Source organism: Mus caroli, chromosome 5 (genome assembly GCF_900094665.2).
Source record: "Mus caroli chromosome 5, CAROLI_EIJ_v1.1, whole genome shotgun sequence".
NCBI classification, from domain to species: domain Eukaryota; kingdom Metazoa; phylum Chordata; class Mammalia; order Rodentia; family Muridae; genus Mus; species Mus caroli.
This window is the reverse complement of record NC_034574.1, coordinates 126968597-126988002: the sequence shown is the minus strand read 5'-3', so window position 1 is coordinate 126988002 and position 19406 is coordinate 126968597. Positions and strand designations below refer to the sequence as shown.

At 47.3% G+C, this 19406-nt stretch overlaps 1 protein-coding gene across 1 annotated transcript in view; it reads right to left on the bottom strand.

The window, feature by feature from the left end:
• The window catches only part of LOC110294468 (general transcription factor II-I repeat domain-containing protein 2), a 33336-nt gene that overhangs the window by 6049 nt on the left and 7881 nt on the right, over positions 1-19406 (bottom strand). The window contains exons 3-11 of the mRNA XM_021162712.2: positions 19003-19141; positions 16639-16755; positions 15019-15202; positions 14372-14400; positions 9867-9921; positions 9211-9254; positions 8137-8214; positions 3093-3155; positions 719-824 (exon numbers count right to left, since the gene is read on the bottom strand). Coding sequence (XP_021018371.1) covers positions 719-824; positions 3093-3155; positions 8137-8214; positions 9211-9254; positions 9867-9921; positions 14372-14400; positions 15019-15202; positions 16639-16755; positions 19003-19141 — 815 coding nt within the window. The remainder of the gene's footprint in view (positions 1-718; positions 825-3092; positions 3156-8136; positions 8215-9210; positions 9255-9866; positions 9922-14371; positions 14401-15018; positions 15203-16638; positions 16756-19002; positions 19142-19406) is intronic.

Sequence of the window (19406 nt, the reverse complement as noted above, 5' to 3'; positions counted from 1 at the left end):
TTGGCGGGAAATTGGGTTCCCTCCCCCTTCCTTTATAAACTGAGTGTCTGGAAATATTAAATTGAGTCTTGATCCGAATGTTGTCTTGACTCCATTGTTTCTTCCGCCCCGTCTAGATTCCTCTCTTTGCAGGGAACTGNCATTCTCAGTTGAACCGTTCGTGTTGTGGACCGCGGGCGGGCCGCAACAGTGGTCCATACCTCTCAGCACTCAGGAGGCAGAAGCAGGCAGATCTCTGTATTAGAGGCCAGCCTGTCTACGCAGTGAGTTCCAGGCCAGCCAGGGATACAGAGTGGGACCCTGTCTTAAAACTTAAATAAGTAATCTTTAAAAAGAGTGGCTCAGGGGGCAGCTGAAGAGCTGGCTCAGTAGCTAAGAGCACCTGCTGCTCTCCTTCTCCAGCGCATGCATCTTACCCTTCCAGTCTGAACTTGATGGGCACTAGGCACTGCATAGTGCACACACATACACACAGACAAAACTCATACCCACGAAACAAAGTAAATCAAGACAAATTAAAAATAAATACAGCTGGGTGGTGGTGCATGTCTCGAATCCCAGCACTCGGGAGGCAGAGGCAGGCCAATCTCTGAGTTCAAGGGATCTTGTGCCCTCTTCTGGGTACCACACTCACAGCACTCACATGGCAGACGCTTGGACACACATACACACCTAAATAAGGGGAAACAAACTTTACAAAAAAGAAAAATGTGATTCAAATGATGACATTAAGTGGATGTCCCCACCTGCGACTGTCACCTGTACGATCCTAAGGTCTTCAACACCTGCTGCAGAGTTTACAAGGTTGGATGGATTTGCATTTCCTTGAGAGCAAACAAAAAGAGTTAGAGTGACCAGAAAATCTGCAAGTCTCTAAAACATACCCAAGTGTTACATAAGGAGAAGTGCAGCCTGGATACTGCCTCCCTATCCCCACCCCTGTGTGCGGTGCTGAAAGATGGTTGACCTTCAAGGTCAATCTGGCTGGACATGTCTGTGAGGGTGCTTCCAGAGTGTACGCTGAGGAGAGAAGTCATCCTGATGTTGGGGCTCCACCCCATGTTCTGGGGGCCCAGACTGAACAAAAAGAGGAAAGAAAGTTGAGCACCAGCATCAATCTGTCTGCTTCCTGACTGTGGATACAATGTGATCAGCTGCCTCCCGCTCTGGCTACTGTCTCCTCTCCTCCTTTAAGTTGCTGATGTTCTTAGAAAAAAATATCTTTTCATTTATGTGTATGAGTGTGTGTCTATGTTGGGATGCAAGCATGTGAGCACACAGAGGCCAGAAGAAGCTGGAGTTAGAGGCAGTTGGGAGCCACACGACATGGGAGCTGGGAACTAAATTTGGGTCCTCCAGAAGATCAACAATTGTTCTCAATGGCTAAGCCATCTCTTCAGTCTCTTTGGTTTGTGTGTGGGTTTTTTTTTTTTGTTGTTGTTGTTGTTTTTTTTGTTTTTTTTTGTTTTGTTTTTTTTTTTTCAAGATATGGTTTCTCTGTGAAGTCCTGGCTGTCCTATGACCAGGCTGGCCTTGAACTCAGACATCTTCCTGCCTCTGACTCCTAAGTGCTGGGGGTACAGGTATGTGCCACCACCGCCCCACAGTCTCATTAATTCAGTACTTTGTTGCAACATTGTGACAGTTGTTAATGTGCCAGATGGATGGCATCCACTGACCCTGTACTCTGCGCTTGAACAGGATGATCATCAAGGAGAGGGAGGCCTGAGATTCTTTACAGCCAGCTGAAGAGCTTTAGTGAACTGAAAAGCACTGCTTCGGAGGAAGTACACGTGACTACAGAAAATGAGACAGTGCACTGGACATCACTCAACTTGGCTCTTGACTCGCCTTCCTTGGCGAGCTGGGATAGACAGGTCAGGAGTTAATCTCTCTTCCTGTCTTCTCGGCTGACTTGGAGGGGTGTTTACTTTCACTGCACGCTGAGCTTTTGGCTCATAGGGTGTACTTGCTTAGTTCTTAGAGGTGCCCCGTGAAGCCTGCTTTCTAACCCCCACTGCCAAAGGCTTCCTATGACCGGGAGAACCCCGCCTCTAGCTTGCAATGAGGGTTGCTCTAGCTTGTGCTCTAGCTTGGCAATGAGAATTGGTTTGGAGATAGCCCCAGACAAGCCACTTGTGCAAGGTCCTCCGCCGTATCGTACGTACAAGACCTTCTGAGTGAGTGTTAGGCTAGCCCATTTCTGCTTAATAAAGAACATGGTGACATCTTCAAAAATAATTGATTGTTGCGGCTCACCCAATAAGGAGACAGCTGCCATCATTAAACCTTTTACTCTCGTTGCAAAGGTAAACTATCAGGACCCAGGGCTCCAAGTGGTCTTGCTGGCTTTTCATAAATAGAGGATGTGGACACCATACTGTGTCCCCCACCAACCAAACCCTGAAGCATTAATTCTAACTGTGGTTAAAGAGAGGGCTAATTTTATTTCTATTTGAGGGCCAGTGAGGTGGCTCGGTGGTAAAAGGTACGTTTTCTGCAAAGCTGGTGGCCTGAGTTCGGTCCCCAGGACCCATATCAAGATGGAAGGAAGGAGAGAAGTGACCCCACAAAGACGTCCTCTGACTCCTCCATGCATGGAGACATGGTCATCTGTCTTAGTTACTCTTGTGTTGCTATGATAAGAAACCATTGCCAAGGCACCTTATAGAAGGCAGAGTTTACTAGGCTTATGGTTCCAGAGGGTTAGAGTCCATGACCCTTGTGGCAGAAGGCAAGCGGGCACAGTGCTAAAGCAGTAACTAAGAGCTCACATCTTGATCCATGAGCACAAGGCAGAGAGAGCTAACTGGAAATGGTGGGGCCTTTTGAAACCTCCAGGCTCACCCCCAGTGACACAGCTCCATCACCAAGGCCACACCTCCTAATCCTTCCCAAACAGTTCCATCAACTGGGGACCAAGCATTCACACACAGGAGCCTATGGCTCATTCTCATCCAACACCTGCATGAATGTGAGCATACACACACTGGTTCCAATCACCACCGTGCAATAATCGTTTCAGAAGTAGTGAGGGCTGCATGGAAAGCCACCCTGACCATGTGACAATAACAAGCGTTTTGGTGACTCACCTTCCATTTTTACCTCAGTCTCGGGGTCCTCATTGGTCTCTAAAGAGACCATCGGAGTCGACTCTTAAAAAGAAAACATCTAAAATGACATTCATGATTAAGCAATCTCAGGTTCCCACAGTTTACTGTCCCCAGCTCCACCCCTACCCAAATTTATCCTCATGCTGGAGTTTTTGTTTTGTTTGGAGGTAAGGGCTCACTTGGTAGCCCAGGATGGCCTTGTTTTAGAATTTTCCAGAAGGTTTATTTTATTCTATGTATAGGAGTGTTTGCTCACATCCGCAGAGATCACGAAAAGATGTTAGATCTCCTAGAACTGGAGTTACAATTGTAAGCTGCTATGTGGGTGCTGGGAACTGAACTCAGGACCTCTGGAAGATCATCAGCTAGTGATCATAACCACTGAGCCATCTCTCCAGCCCCGTCTGTACATACTAAACACACAGTGAGTTTACTTTTGTAAGAGATAATCATCAGGCACTAACATATGATGTCAGCCTGGGGGGGCTTGGCTTGGTTTGTAGAGCACCTGCTTAGCATGTACAAACACTGTATCCCAACCTTATCGGTACATAGAGATTAGAAGACGGAGGTCGTCCTGTTGTCTACACAAGGAAGTCTGTGGCCAGTCAGACCTTGACTCCACAGAAGTAAACATCATAATTTCACATGGGCTTCTCCTCTAAGGGATGAGGAGGAGATAGAAACTTCTACATATGACCAAGCAATCTAGATCTGTTCACAGTCGTGGACACCGAGTCCTCTACTTGGGCAGTGTTGTTTCAAGTGGTGATGGTGCTTCCTAACTTTGTAATCGACTACTATGGGGTGGGGAGGGGCTGCTGGAGAGGTGACTCACTTGTTTTGGTTTTTCAAGACAGGGGTTTCTCCGTGTAGCCTGGCTATCCTGGAATGCCTTCTCTAGACCAGGTTGATCTTGAACTCATGTAGATCTGCCTACCCATGCCTCCTGAGGGTTGGGATTAAAGGCACAGGCCACCACCTGCCTGGCTGAGAGGATTCAGTTGTTAAGAACACTTGGGGGCTGGGGGGTGGGGGTGGGGATGAGTGGACTGGAGAGATGGCTCAGCAGCTTAGAGCACTGGCTGCTAGCTCTTCCAGAGGTCCAGAGTTCAATTCCCACATAAAGGGATCTGATGCCTTCTGGCATGGAGGTGTATATGCAGATAGAGCACTCATATACATCAAATAAATAAATAAATAAATAAATAAATAAATAAATAAATAAATAAATAAATAAGCAAGCAAGCAAGCAAGCAAGCAAGCAGGACGCTTTTTTGTTTTTGGATAAGAGCAGAGCTCATTTCCTCACACCCGTCCTGAGAGGCTCACAACTGGCAGTGATTCCAACTCCAGGGGATCTGATAGTTTTCCTACCCTATGTTTGTACCCGAACTCAGGTGCACAGATATGCACACACACAGTTAAAAAGTGAAATGAATTTTAAAAAATGAACTACTAGGATTAAAAAAGAGAGATGTAGGATATGGTAGCCCACAGTTCCAATCCCTGCTCTAAGGAAGCTGGGGCAGAGGGTTTCAACTTTGATGCCAGCCTGAACTATGTTCAAAGCCTGTCTTCTAAAAAGAGAGGGCTGGGTGTGATTGTGTAGCCTTTAATCCCAGCACTTGGGAGGAAGAGGCAGGCAGACCTGTGGAGTTTGATGCCAGCCTGGTCTAAAGAGTGAGTTCCAGGCTGGCAAGGGCTACAGAGTGAGATCCTGTCTTAACAAAACAAAACAAAACAATAAAACAACCAAACAAATAAACAACAACAAAAATAAATAAATAAAAGGGAAGAAAGGCCAGATGTATACTGCCACACCCTCCTCCCTCATGTGGAGGCAGAGAGGAGGCTGCAAGTTTGAGGTCAGCAGCTACACGGTGAGCTCCAACCTGGGCTACATAGACCCTGTCTAAAATAAAATAAAATAAAATAAAATAAAATAAAATAAAATAAAATAAAATAAAATAAAATAAAAGAGTTACAGAAGCCTGGGTGACCCCAAATCAGTTGCACCACTACAAGGTCCTTTTTGTTTTCTATCTTTAAAAAAACTGTTTTAAGCAGGGCTGTGGTGGGGCATGCCTTTAATCCCAGTATTCAGGAGGCAGATGCAGGCAGATCTCGGTAAGTACAAGGTCAGCCTGGTCTACAGAGTGAGTTCTAGGGCAGCCAGGGCTACTCAGAGTAACCCTGTCTCAAAAAAAAAAAAAACCAAAAAACAAAAAACAAAAAACAAAAAACAAAAAAACCAACAAAAAAGCAAAAAGAAAAAATTCATGTATCTATTATGTGCATGCACACGTGTGGGGGTGCCTGCCATAGTGCATATATGGAGGTAAGAGGTTGAGTTGTAGACGTTGGTTCTTTCCTAAGAATATGTGGGTGCTGAGAATGTTTAGGGGCAGGTATTCTACCCACTGATCCTCCTGGAAGTGGTCTATTGCTGTTGTTGTTATGGAAAAAAACATATCTTGGAATTATCTTAATCTACAAATCGAAAGCATTTTAGGCAGGGGAGAGGAAAGAGCACAAGGCTTACTGGCAGGTCCCCTCCATGATGCCAGGCTTCACTGTTCCGCAGTGCCAGGACAGCGGGTGATGTGCTCAGCCCCCCACAACAGTGTTAGCTACTGGGAATCAGATTGGTTTCATAAGGGAGGCAGTGGATCCTGTTACAGCAATCCTAGTGCTGTGGCCATAGCAATCAGCTAGATTTATTTATTTGTTTTTTAAAAATGTATGTACTGGCTAGTTTTATATCAACCTGATGAAAGCAAGAGTCATCAAAGAGGAAGCAGTCCTCAGTTTAAGAAATGCCTCCATGAGATCCAACTGTAAGGCATTTTCTCAGTTAGTGATCAGTAGGCGAGGGCCCAGCCCATGGTGGGTGGTGCCATCTGTGGCCTGGTGGCCCTGGGTTCTATAAGGAAGCTGGCTGGGCAAAGCATGAGGAGCAAGCCAGGAAGCAGCACCCTCCATGGCCTCTGCATCAGCTCCTGCCTCTAGGCTCCTGCCCTACTTGAGTTCCTGTCCTGATTTCCTTCAGCGATGATCAGCAATGTGGAAATGAAAGCCAAATGAACCCTTTCCTCCCCAACCTGCTTTCTGGTCGTGGTGTTTTGACACAGCAACAGAAACCCTAAGACAATGGACATGGGAGTTTCATCTGCAGGTGTAGCCACACACTAGAAGAGGGAATCAGATCCCATAGGACTGCAGTTATAGATGGTTGTGAGCTGCTATGTCAGTGCTGGGCATCGAACCCAGGACCTTTGGAAGAGTAGACAGTGCTCTTAACCACTGAGCCATCTTTCCAGCCCTGGAAGTCTTTTCGATGAGGTTTGATGCATCTTTAATCAGCCGACTTTGGTCCTTTACAGACTGCTGACTTGGCTCAATAAGCTGCATTACCTGATAGATCCATGACTGTATGCAGGATGTCGCTTTGAGGAGCTTTTCTTAATTTAAAAAGATTATCATTTTTATTGCATGTGCGGTTGGTGTTTTACCTGCGTGTACGTCTGTGTGAGGATGTTGGCTCCCCTGAGACTGGAGTTACAACTAACGGTAAGCCCTCATGTGTATGCTATGAATTGGACTCAGGTCTCAGGAAGAGCATCTAATCTGCTTAACCACTGAGCCATCTCTTCAGCTTGGGTTTCTTGAGAGCTTGTTTGGAGGTTCAGGCAGGGGAGCACAGCTACTTGTATACTCTTGACCAAAGACCGGTCCTCCTCTATTCGGGGAAGGTCGTCCGGGAGGGACGCACATGGAGTGGTGAGGGAGGAAGGGAACACCCGACTAGCCAGCCAGATCAGCCGAATCAACCCTGGTGATCAATGGGTGACAGATGTCGCAGCCAGACCGCCCTCACATCCCAGCTTGGGTTTCTTAGTTTTTGAGTTAGAGTCACATGTAGCCCAGGCTTGAACTTCCTAGATGGTTATGGTAGTTGGAATGAAAATGGCTCCCAGGACTGGTGAGGTGGCTCAGTGGTTAAGAGCACTGACTGCTTCCTCTTCCAGAGGTCCTGAGTTCAAATCCCAGCAACCACATGGTGGCTCACAACCATCTGTAATGGGATCCAATGCCCTCTTCTGGTGTGTGTCTGAAGACAGTGACAGTGTACTTACATATAATAAATAAATAAAAATTTTAAAATGGCTCCCAATAATGACTCATTGGGAGTCATTATTGGAGGTGTGGCCTTGTTGGAGAACGTGGGGATGGAGTGGGGAGGGAATGGGCTTTGAGGTTTCAGAAGCTCAAAGGAGCCCCAGTGTTACCCTTGATTTGTGCTGCCTGTGGATTTGTGTGTGCCTCTCCAGTGTCCTATTTACCTGTGTAACAAGCACCATGCTTCCTGCCATGACAATAATGGGTTAATAATAAAAGGTCTCTCAAATGGAAGCCAGCCCCAGTGGAATGCTTTCCTTCGTAAGAGTTGCCATGGTCATAATGTCTCTTCACAGCAATGGAACACTGACCAAGACAGAAGGCAGGGATGACCCAGAACCCAAGATCCTTCTGCCTTTACTTTCTAAGCACTGGGATTACAGGTGTGCCCCACAAATGCCCCACTCTATTGAAGATGAATTCCATTCATTGTGTAATTCGAAAGGCAGCTTGCTAGTCTAGGTCTGCACACATGCATCTGTAGCTCTGGTTTTGTGTGGAGTATGTGGTATATTCATACACGTGTGTGTGGGTGCAGTGTCTGTGTGCACGTGCACAGGCTGGAGGAGGATGTCCGGGGTCTTGTTCCATCACTCGACTCTGGATCCAGATGCTGGAGACAAGAGCTAGGTCAGCAAGCCCCAGACATCCTCCTGTCTCTGGTTCCGCCAGTACCGACCTGTGGCCATGCCAAGCATTTTCTATGGGTGCTGGGACCTGAACTCAGGTCCTCATGCTTGCTCTTCCTCACTGAGCTGCCCTCCTGTCCCCTTGCTCCTCCTGCTCATCTTTCAGATGAGTGACTACCATACTGCCTGTGAAGGAACTGGCACCGCATTACCTTGCACATTACAGGAGTTGTAATCAGGATCTTCCGACTCCGTCTTGATTAGCATGGCTGCTGCCCTTGGTGAAGTGCCTATGAGGGCAGCAGAGACCACAGTTAGGGGTCCGGTCAGCACAGCCAGCTGACTGAACATCTCCCTGGTGGGAATGGTAGCATAAGCCAGTCACCGCAGCATGCAGGAGGCAGAGGGTGACGCAGAAGAACCAACTCTTCCAGATCCTCTTTGGAAGCAGGATGTGATGGCGCATGCCTCTACTCCCAGCCTGTCTGAGACTGAGGCAAGTGGATCTCTGTGAGTTCAAGGCCAGCCTCATCTGTCTGGCACGTTCCAGGCTAGCAAGGGCCTGCTCTTTACGACTGAATCTTAAGAGTAAACTCCTCTTTGGCTCACTAACAGTCAACTGGAGGCCAGGCTGCAGGGGCATGCCTCATGCCTCAGTGATCTGAAGATTTCCCTCCACCTCTCAAAGGTCCCACTACCTCCCAGTGCATCCCCCGGGAAACACTGTTAACAATGGCCCTGTGGGGAGCGGCAGCTCTGGAGAGGCGAAGTGGAGAGGAAGAACTGAGGCAGGCATCATGGCAGAGCAGAACTGAGCTGTGGAGTGTGCGTCTCAGTCCCAACATGGTGGCTTTCAACCCTCTACGCTTTCCTGGTTAACGCCGGTGATGAGTGCTTCTCCAGTCTCTGCTGTCTTTGGCTTGTGTCTTAGATGGTCAGAGGATCTAAAACCCAAGCACCCCAGAGCTTTATGGGGGCTGGTGATACGGGTCAGGTGGTTAAGAGGGTTATTATGCTGCCATGAGGGCTAAGATCGTGGCCCAGCACCCACAAAGTGGGCCAGAGGCCCCCACACACTTGTGATCCCAGCTCCCAGGGGAACAGAGTCCTTACCGGCTGAGCTATCTCAATGGTGGGACCAAGCATTTCAGATGAGCAGTACTTACCTAGAATTCTACAAATATGATCCTGGTCATGGTTGAATACTTAGTGGTCATTTTTATAAGCGCATCAATCAGAGGATAGCCTGCTAAACATTTGACTGTCAAAGCATCAAGTGTACCTACCAGAATCTTCCATGGGTTCAGTTTTCACACTGACAGGGCCATAGCTGCAAGGAGAAGGGAACCCAGGTCAAGGATTAGGGTGGAGCCGGGCATGATGGCACACAGCTATTATCCCAGCATTGGGGAGGTGGAGACAGGTGGATCTCTGAGTTCGAGGCCAGCCTGGTCTACAGAGTGAGTTCCAGGACAGCCAGGGCTACACAGAGAAACCCTGTGTCAAAAAACCCCAAAAAACTATTAAAATAAATAAATAGGGTCAGGAAGTTTTTAAATGCGTTGAGTGTTTTGCTGCAAGGGATGTGTGCCTGGCGCCTGTGGAGGTTAGAGAGAGTGTTGCAGGTAGTTGTATACCGCATGACATGGTGCTGAGAACCATACTGGAATCTCCGAGAAGAGCAGTAATGGATCTTAAGTGCTGAGCCGTTTCTCTAGCCCTCATTAGCCATCCCCCTTCCCTCTTTCTTCTCTATACAACATCTCATGTGGGCTGTCCTCATGCTCTCAGTGTAGCCAAGGATGACCTTGAACTCCCGATCCTCCTGCCTCCCCTCCCAATCCTGAGATCACAAGATCATCACTCACGATTCCTGGTCTATTATTATTCATATATGCCTTTCTTAATTACTCATTTATTTATTCCTTTTTTTTTTTTTAACCTGTCATTTGGTGGTACGGTCGGCCTCCCAGCATCTGTCACCATCCCAAGGCCACCTGTGCAAGGACAAAAAGGTGCACATTAGTCTCTCTCAGCACCGAGGGACACGACTCACATTCAAGGACACATCATTTGAAAGCAGAGGAAGGAGAATTCTCAAGTCAAAGCCATCGCAGAAGTGCCAGCCGGGAACAAGGCCGGTCAAAACCAGCTCTGCTTATTATTGGCAGGCTACTCCGAAAATGGGCAGACAGTGCCAGGAGTGTAAGTGAGGACCCCAGCCTGGCCAACCACCAGCTGGGTCACCTGAGTGAGTCACTAAAGTGGCCTGTGTGGTGTCTTCATGGAAACGGTGAGGACTGGTGAGTGGCTGGCCCTCCGCATCCAATGGTTCCCAGCCCAGGTCCCCAGCCCAGGCCGAGGCGAGTCTCTAACAAGCAAACAAACAAACACCCAATGTCCTGGACATACAGAGGCTTTCTGTGTCATTATTCTGTAAAAAATATGACATTACCTTTTGGGTTTTGTTTTGTTGGTGGTTTTGTTTTTTAAGATAGGTAGCTCAGGCTGGCCTGAAACACCCTGTGTAGCTGGAGATGACCGGCAACTCCTGATCCTCCTGCCTCCACCTCCAACACCCAGGAATTTCTTTTCTCCTCCTCCTCTTCCTCCTCTTCTTCGTTCTTCTTATTTCCAACACAGGGTTTCTCTGTGTCACCCTGGCTGTCCTGGAACTCACTCTGTAGACCAGGCTGGTCTCAAACTCAAGAGATCCGCCTGTCTCTGCCTCCTGAGTCCTGGGGTTAAGGGTGTGTGCCACCATCATTGGGCTCCTTCTTGTTTAAAAAACGTTTTTTTTTTTTTTTTTTTTTTTTTTTTTTAATTTAGATTGTGGCTTTTTCTTTTTCTAAATGATTATTTTTAAGTTGTATTTTTGGTGTTGAGGGTTGAACTAGGGGCAGGGCCTTGCATAAACTTGGCAAGTACTCAGCCATCAAGCTCGGTCCCCCTCAGCCCTTGTTTGTTTGCAATGTCATCTCATCATGTAGCTTAGGCTGGCCTGGAACTCATTCTATGGCCCATGGAGGTCTCAAACCTGTTATTCTCCTGACTCAGCCTCCCCAGCACTGGAATGACAGCATTTGGCAACCATCCTGGACAGCCTAACATTTACCAGTCTTTCCTGTTATTGGATATTCAAAGTGGGCTAGATTGCATTAAGACCTCACTCGAAACTCCTCTGTATTTTCCATTGCATAGAAGGGATTTGACATCCAGGGACTTTGGAGTTCCAGACTGGACATCCCACACAGGCTGAGGAATACCAGAACACTGTCACCACGGAAGCACTAAATGGCTGCTGCTGTGTGTGGCTGTTACTTGGTAAGAAAATGTCTGGGATGACAGGCATCTGGTCACCTGTCATTGGACCATCAAAGTATAGATTTTTCTTTGGATTTTAAAAAAGGCGTATTTTAACTTTTTATGTATATGTGTCAGTGCTTAAATGTATGCCTGGTGCCCTTGAAAGCCAGAAGCAGGCATGGATCCCATGGAACTGGAGTAACAGGCAGTTGTGAACTGCTGTGTGGGTGCTGAGAACTGAGCCCTGGTCTTCTGCAAGAGTTAGTAAGTGCTGGAGCAGCTCCCCAGTCCTTCTGTTGGATTTTATTCATTCATTCATTCATTCATTCATTCATTCATTCATTCATTCATTCATTTATTGAGAGAAGGTTTTGCTAGGTAGCCCAGGCTGGTCTTGAACTTTAAACCTTCCTGCCTCAAGAGCTGGGTTGACAGTGTGCACCACCACACTGAACTTCAAATCTGTTCTCTAACAGAAGCCAGAGAGGACAAGGTCCCCACAAAGACTCCCACAAACAGGCCTGGAAGGGGATCATACTGGCTTAGGTACATAGCAATAGGGTGTGGGAAGCCATTTTAGACTTTCTGGCCAGCCGGACAGAAATCTATGTCAGGCAGTAAACAAGCCCATATTTGGTGGATGGCTCGCCCTTAATCCCTGATTGGCTAAGCAAGCCTGTCTGGTAAGGTGATGTGACCTGTGGTGATTGGTTGAGGCGTGGTCGTGGCTTGAGTGGATACGCTTGTACCCCGAGGAGCGAGGAGCGGGGGATTTGAAGAGAGAAGCTGCCTAAGTAAACTGCTTTGAGAAGAACTGGTGGTTGCATTTTCCTTGCTGGTTGAGTTGGATGCAACAATGAGGGGCACACAGGTCCTATCTCTGTAACTCCATCCTCTGCCTGTGTTGCCTACCATGGCACCCCCTTTATCCTTTTGTTGTGACATTGCTGTTGTTCATTTTTTGATTATTTATTTAAAAAAAAAACATGGTTTGTCTATGTATCCTTAGCTGTCCTCGAACTCATTTTGTAGACCAGGCCGGCCTTGAACTTAGAGACCCACCTGCCTCTGCTTCCTAAGTGCTGAGATTAAAGACATGAGCTAGCATCTTTAGACATCATGTTTTCTAAACTGCTAGGGCACAGAGCTCCATCTACATCTCAAAAGTAATAATTTAAGAAAATAAGAGGTGGGCTGGCAAGATGGCTCATCGGGTAAGAGCACTGACCGCTTTTCTGAAGGTCCTGAGTTCAAATCCCAACAACCACATGGTGGCTCACAACCACCAGTAATGAGATCTGATGCCCTCTTCTGGTGTGTCTGAAGACAGCTGCAGTGTACTCATGTCTAATAATAAGTAAATCTTTGGGCTAGAGTGAGCAGGGACTGAGTGAGCAGAGTTGACCAGAGCAAGCAGAGGTTCTAAAAACTCAATTCCCAACAACCATATGAAGGCTCAAAACATCTGTACAGCTACAATGTACTAATAACTAATATACATAAAATAAATAAATAAATCTTAAAAAAAAAGAAAGAAAAGAAGAGGCAGACATGGGTGGATTGGATTTCTTCTTTTCTCTTCTTTATTTTTCTTTTCCTTAGACAGGGCCTTACACTGTAGCTCTGGCCAGTCTAGGGTTTACTAGATGGACCAGCCTAGCTTGTAACTAACTTATGAGACACCCCTGACTCTGACTTTGGACTGCTGGGATGAAAGACACTCAACTTGATATTATGCCCAATCATAAGTGAATGGATTTTTATTTTATTTTTTATTTTATATATTTTTTTAAGATTTATTTATTTATTATCTGTAAGTACACTGTAGCTGTCTTCAGACACCCCAGAAGAGGGCATCAGATCTCATTACAGGTGGTTGTGAGCCACCATGTGGTTGCTGGGATTTGAACTCAGGACCTTCGGGAGAACAGTTGGTGCTCTTAACCACTGAGCCATCTCACCAGCCCGTGAATGGATTTTTAAATGCTTCTGGCAGAGATATCTGTCGGGGGTGGGTATCATCATTGCTGTGAACAAGGGGACGGAAGACATCTGAGTTCCCACAAGTCTGCGGGCACTGTGTCACACAGCTCTGTTATCTCAAGAGAACCAGCCTGACGAGACCTTCTTAGCCTTCTGTCTTTTGGGGGCAGGGTCTTAAGCTGATCTTGAACTTGCTATGTGGTTCAGGCTGGCCTTATCTCCTCAGCCTCTCGTCTCTTCATCCCCAGGGCTGGTTCTACAACAGTGGGTCACCACCTCAGTGAGCCTCTGCTTCTCCTGAGGGCCATATGGCTGTGGAGTTTTCTAAACCAGCTCTTGTAGCCCTGTGCCTACTTTGGGGATGACTCTGACATCCTAAGAACATCGCTGTTTTCCTGGCCTTTCCTAAGCAGTTATTTCATCTCCTCAACTTGAGTTTCAGAGACACAGGAATGAATCCTAGAGCCCTCAAAGCCAGCAACTCCTGGTCCTTGCAGGGCTGGTACTCACAGACCACCAGTTGACTCCCTACATCCACACATGCCTCTGGAAGACCAGGTGGCTGTCACTACAGAATCTCCCCAGCTTGGGCTGTGAGGAGTCTCTGACTGTTGTCTCTTCCTGTTCAGGACATATGCCTAGCCCTTTAGTATCACAGTGCCATAGATTTCTTCCCTCCCCTCCTTTGTAGTGTTGATGAGAGAACCCTAGGTCCCATGCATGTTATATAGGCATTCTCCCATGGAGGGACACCCAGAGCCCCTCCCTGGGGGATTCTAGGCAGGGGCTCTACCACTGAGCCATGCCCCCACAATCCTCACTGGGGGATTCTAGGCAGGGGCTCTACCACTGAGCCACACCCCCAGCCCCTCCCTGGGGGATTCTAGGCAGGGGCTCTACCACTGAGCCATGCCCCCACAATCCTCACTGGGGGATTCTAGGCAGCTGCTGAACTATTGAACACATACCCTCAGCCCCTCACTGGGCAACCCTATAGGTAAGAGATCTACTATCAAGCTGCCACCACCCCCAGCTCAGGTTGCCACAGTGATGTGGTGAAATGGAGGAGTGTATTAAAACATGCATCATCATTATCATGATAGTAGAATGACCTTGATGGTTCTGGGTGGCCACTGAGGATCAGAACCCGCTACTTACCCAGCTGGCTCTCTGCACCTAGGAAAGGTCTGCAAGAAAACCAACACCATTACCCAACATGAACAAGTGGAGCAGTCATACACAGTGAACAACACTTTGCTGGGCACAGAACCCAGGGCCTGGTGCATGCCAGGTGAGTGATCTACTTCAGTCACCTCACCTCAGTTGTGGCTCCAGACCATGATAATTTCTCTCTTTCCCTCTCCCTCCCTCCCTCCCTCCCTCCCTCCCTCCCTTCCTTGCTTTCTTTTTTTTTTTAAGACAGGGTTTGGGGGGAGGGGCTGGAGAGATGGCTCAGTGGTTAAGAGCACTGACTGCTCTTTCAGAGGTTCTGAGTTCAATTCCCAGCAATCACATGGTGGCTCACAACCATCCATAATGAGTTCAGATGCCCTCTTCTAGCATGTCTGAAGACAGCGACAGTGTACCCACATACATGAAATAAATAAATCTTAAAAAAAAAAAAAGACAGGATTTAGGTATATATCCCAGGGTGTCCTTGAACTCACTGTAACTTGGGCTAGCCCCAAACTTTCAGTGATTCTCCTGCCTCAGTCTGCCGGTACTGGGATTGCAGGCCTGTGCTGCCATACTTGGCTCAAGCCAGTTTCTCTCTAAACAAGCTGTCAGGCTACGGAGCAGATTACCTCTTTACAACGAAGGAGATCCTTGCTTTGTTCTCCAGAATCCACTTCAGGGTGGCAAGACTGTAACTGTCTGGGTGCTGGAAGGCCAGGCCTTCCGGAAGGCCCTGAACCACCACAGCTGCCTCATCCTGTAGCATCTGCTCGTAGGGAACAGGGACCATGGCTGTTGTCCCCAAGGCTTTACCTAGGACAGGAGGTAAGAGATGGTAAATGGGACTCTCAGAACTTTCCACCACCAGCTTCATCTAGGGCAACAGACACAGGAGCATGTAGCTTGAACATACATCAAGAGCCCAAAGAACTAACTTACTCTCTCTGTCTCTCTGTCTCTCTGTCTCTCTGTCTCTCTCTCTCCTTCCTGCATGTGGCTGCAATGTGACCAGCCAGCTTCCCGATCCTGGCCCCACCCTTTCTCTGCCCATTGCTGGGTCTCTCCTGCCATGCTGGCTCTATCCCTCTTGTGATGGCTGACATTGATGGTCAACATGACTGCATCAGGAATCAACCCCTACCCAAGCAACCGCACACATCTGTGAAACATTTTCTTGATTGGACCATTTGAGGTGAGATGAAGACCCAGCCTAAGTCTGAGCCACAGCTTCAGGTGGTGGCCCACAGGTAAGGCACGGAGAAAGGAAGCTTTAGCATGTCGCCAGCTTGCCCGTGTGCTCACGGGCAAGTTCACCTATCCTGCTGCTGGGGCATTCCTTCACTGAAAATTGAACCTACTTCCAGGATTCCAATGGAGACTGAAAACTAGCTAAGACATCCAGCCTTGTGGGCCGAACAACTTTCAGACCCTTGACCTTTCTGTCAGGAGACAGTCATTGTTGGATTAGCTGGATCAGAGCCTGTAAGCCACAATCATACACAGACACACAGTCACAGACACACAGACATAAAGACACATACACAGAAAGAGAGATAATGTATGTACATTCATTATATATCATTCATTATATGTAGTATATATACTATGTATACACATAGACATATCCAGCATATATACACACATAAGCACACACACACACACACACACACACACACACACACACACAAAATGTGTGAGCATGGTGACCTGACTTCAACTGATCTCCTGAACTTCAATAGAAGGAGAAAACCAAGTTATTACAAGTTGTTCTGTGACCTCCATGTGTACTATAAGCACATGCACACCACACACACACACACACACACACACACCATATACCATATCACACACACTCACACACATCACATCTTATACACACATATCACATACTTCATTACATACTACATACACACACACCACATACCATATCACATATACGCACATTCATAAAGGAGCACACACACACACATCACATCTTATACACACATATCACATACTTCATTACACACTACATACACACCACATACCATATCACATATACGCACATTCATAAAGGAGCACACACACACACACATCACATCTTATACACACATATCACATACTTCATTACACACTACACACACACACACCACATACCATATCCCACACATACACTCACACACAAGCACATGCACATGTATGCATGCACACAAGCACACACACACACACACACACACACAAGGGGGTGCCTATGCTCCACAGGGACTCACGGTAACAGAGGCAGAAATGGTCCTGCACGGCTCTCCTGAGCAGCTGGGCTTCTCCAGGACAGGCTTCCCCATTTCCCAGACACAGTGGCTTCTCTTCAGGCAGCCCTTCCCCCTGGCCTGCAAACACAGGATGAGCGTGGGTCAGAGTGAGCATTCTTTCTGCCCACCCATCTGTATTTCTTGTACTGAGAGGAAAAGGAGGGGAAAGGGGACTATCATAACAGAAGAAAGAGGGCATTTTTGTTTGTCTGTTATCTAAAGGTGGAAGCCAGGGCTACACACATGCTAGGTAACCACCCTACTGACTCAGCCATATCCCTCAGCCCCAAGAATAGAGGTTTCTTTGTTGTCTGTTTGAATATTTACTTTTATGTGCACACGTGTGTCTGTATGCCACACATATCATGTGTGTGAGTGTGTGTGTGTGTGTGTGTGTGTGTGTGTGTGTGTCTGTGTGTGTGCCAGAGAGGTCATCAGATCCCTTGGTACTAGAGTTAACAGCAGCTCTTAGCTACCTGATATGGGTGCTAGGAGCCAAACTCGGGTCCTCAGTATGCACAGCAAGCCCCTAACTACTGGCCATGTCTCCAGCCCTGAGAGGCAGGATCACCTGATGAATAGAGTCAAGCATGGTGGTCACCCCTGAAATAAATCTACAGCTACCCAGATGCCAGGGTGAGCACTCACAGTTGTGATCCCAGTGCTTGGGAGGCAGGCAGATCTCTGTGAGTTTGAGACCAGCCTGGTCTACAGAGTGAGTTTCATGATAGCATGACTACACAGAGAAACCCTGTGCCACAAGACAAATGACAGCACCACAAACCACCAAACTAAACAAACCAAAAAAAAAAAAATCTTTAAGAAGAAAGAGCCAGGAGTGTCAGGAATATTGACACTTTGGTCCCTGTGGTAGAACTGATCTGTGACATTTGGAAAAGCTGTGAACAGGGTCTTGATGGAAGAAGCATGTCACTGGCCGGCTGGCCTCTGAAGGTGAGTCCCTGCTTGCTTCTAGTCTGAGTCAGGCAGAGCACTGCCCCCTCTCACATGCTCCTGCCTCTCCACAGGCTGTGAGCTATGTGCAGGCCCAGTGAACCAGGAAGCAGAACTCGCTTTTTAAGATGCATCATTTTTAACTATGTGTATTCATGGGTTTGTGTGTACGTGCGGTGTGTGCACGGGAGTCTAGGAAGTGAGTGCCGACGAAGGCCAGAGGTGTTGGATCTCCCTGGAGCTAGACCCACAGGTGGCCCTGGGTCTCCCCATGTTCCCAAGTGCTGTCATCTCCCAAGCACCCAAAACACCCTTCCTTCCTTAAGTCGTTAACCAATAAAGTAACGAATACTTCAACATAGAAACCCTGAGCTAATAGCATCAACTGCTCTCCCAGAGGCTGTGTTTTAGTTCTGAGCTCCCAGATCATGCAGTTCTGAACTGCCTCTAAGTCCAGCTCTTCTGATTCTTCTTCTGGACTCTCGGCATCGGCTCTCACATGCACAGACAACCCCCCCCCACACACACACACGCACACATACACATGCGCACATACACATGCACACACAAATAAAAATGAAAGTAAATCTTCCTTTAAAAAAATATTGGGAGGCTGGAGAGATGGCTCAGTGGTTAAGAGCACTGACTGCTCTTCCAGAGGTGCTGAGTTCAATTCCCAGCAACCACATGGTGGCTCACAACCATCTGTATTAGGATCCAATGCCCGATTCTGGTGTGTCTTATAGCTACAGTATACTCATGTACATAAAAATAAATATTTTTTAAAAATCAATAAATGAGGGGGCTGGTGAGATGGCTCAGCAGTTAAGAGCGCCAACTGCTCTTCCAAAGGTCCTGAGTTCAAATCCCAGCAACCACATGGTGGCTCACAACCATCCATAACCCTGATGACCTCTTCTGGAGTGTCTGAAGACAGCTACAGTGTACTTACATATAATTAATTAATTAAATAAATAAATAAATATTTTTAAAAAATCAATAAATGCAATAATATGAATACGTTAGAATGAAGAATAAAAAATCAATAAGATTAGGTTGTGCAAGGTAGTGCACAACTTTAAGCCTAGCACTCAGGAGGCAGGGGCAGGGAGATCCCTGTGAGTTCAAGTCCAACCTGGTCTACACAGCAAATCTCAGGCCCACTAGGGCTACATAGTGAGACTCTGTCTCAAAAAATAATTATAAAATGAAATATGAGAATAAAAATGGGGATACAGTTCAGAGGTGGAGTATTTGCCTAGCATGTGTGAGGTGCTAAATTCAATCCCAGGCATACAAAGCAACCAACCAGACAGACAGGTAGACAGACAGCACCAGGGACAACAACAGGGTACAACACTGGCCACCTACAGTGCTGTGCAAAGTCTTTCTGGAGATCCTGTCTGGCGTTGACAAAGGCACAGCCCCGCTCCGTCCCCACCACGTACACATCTGTCTCATACACAGCGATGCAGGCCACCTCGGCCTTGGACTTGGCCAGCTCTTTACACTGAAACAGAAATACCAAACGACAAGAGTGGGTTCTACACATGCAGGCCTGGAGTTCGTTAGGTTGGCTTAGGAGCCCTATTGGAGAGAAAGGAGAAAAAAATCAAGGACAAGGAAGATGGCTCACAACTGGGATCCCAGTGCTCTGGAGGTGGAGGCAGGGGGATCAAAGCCTCTGCTATGTAGCATGTTCAAGGTCCTCGTGGGCTGGTTGAGAATCTGTCTTTAAAAAAAACAAAAAAACTGGCCAGGCAGTGGTGGCGCAC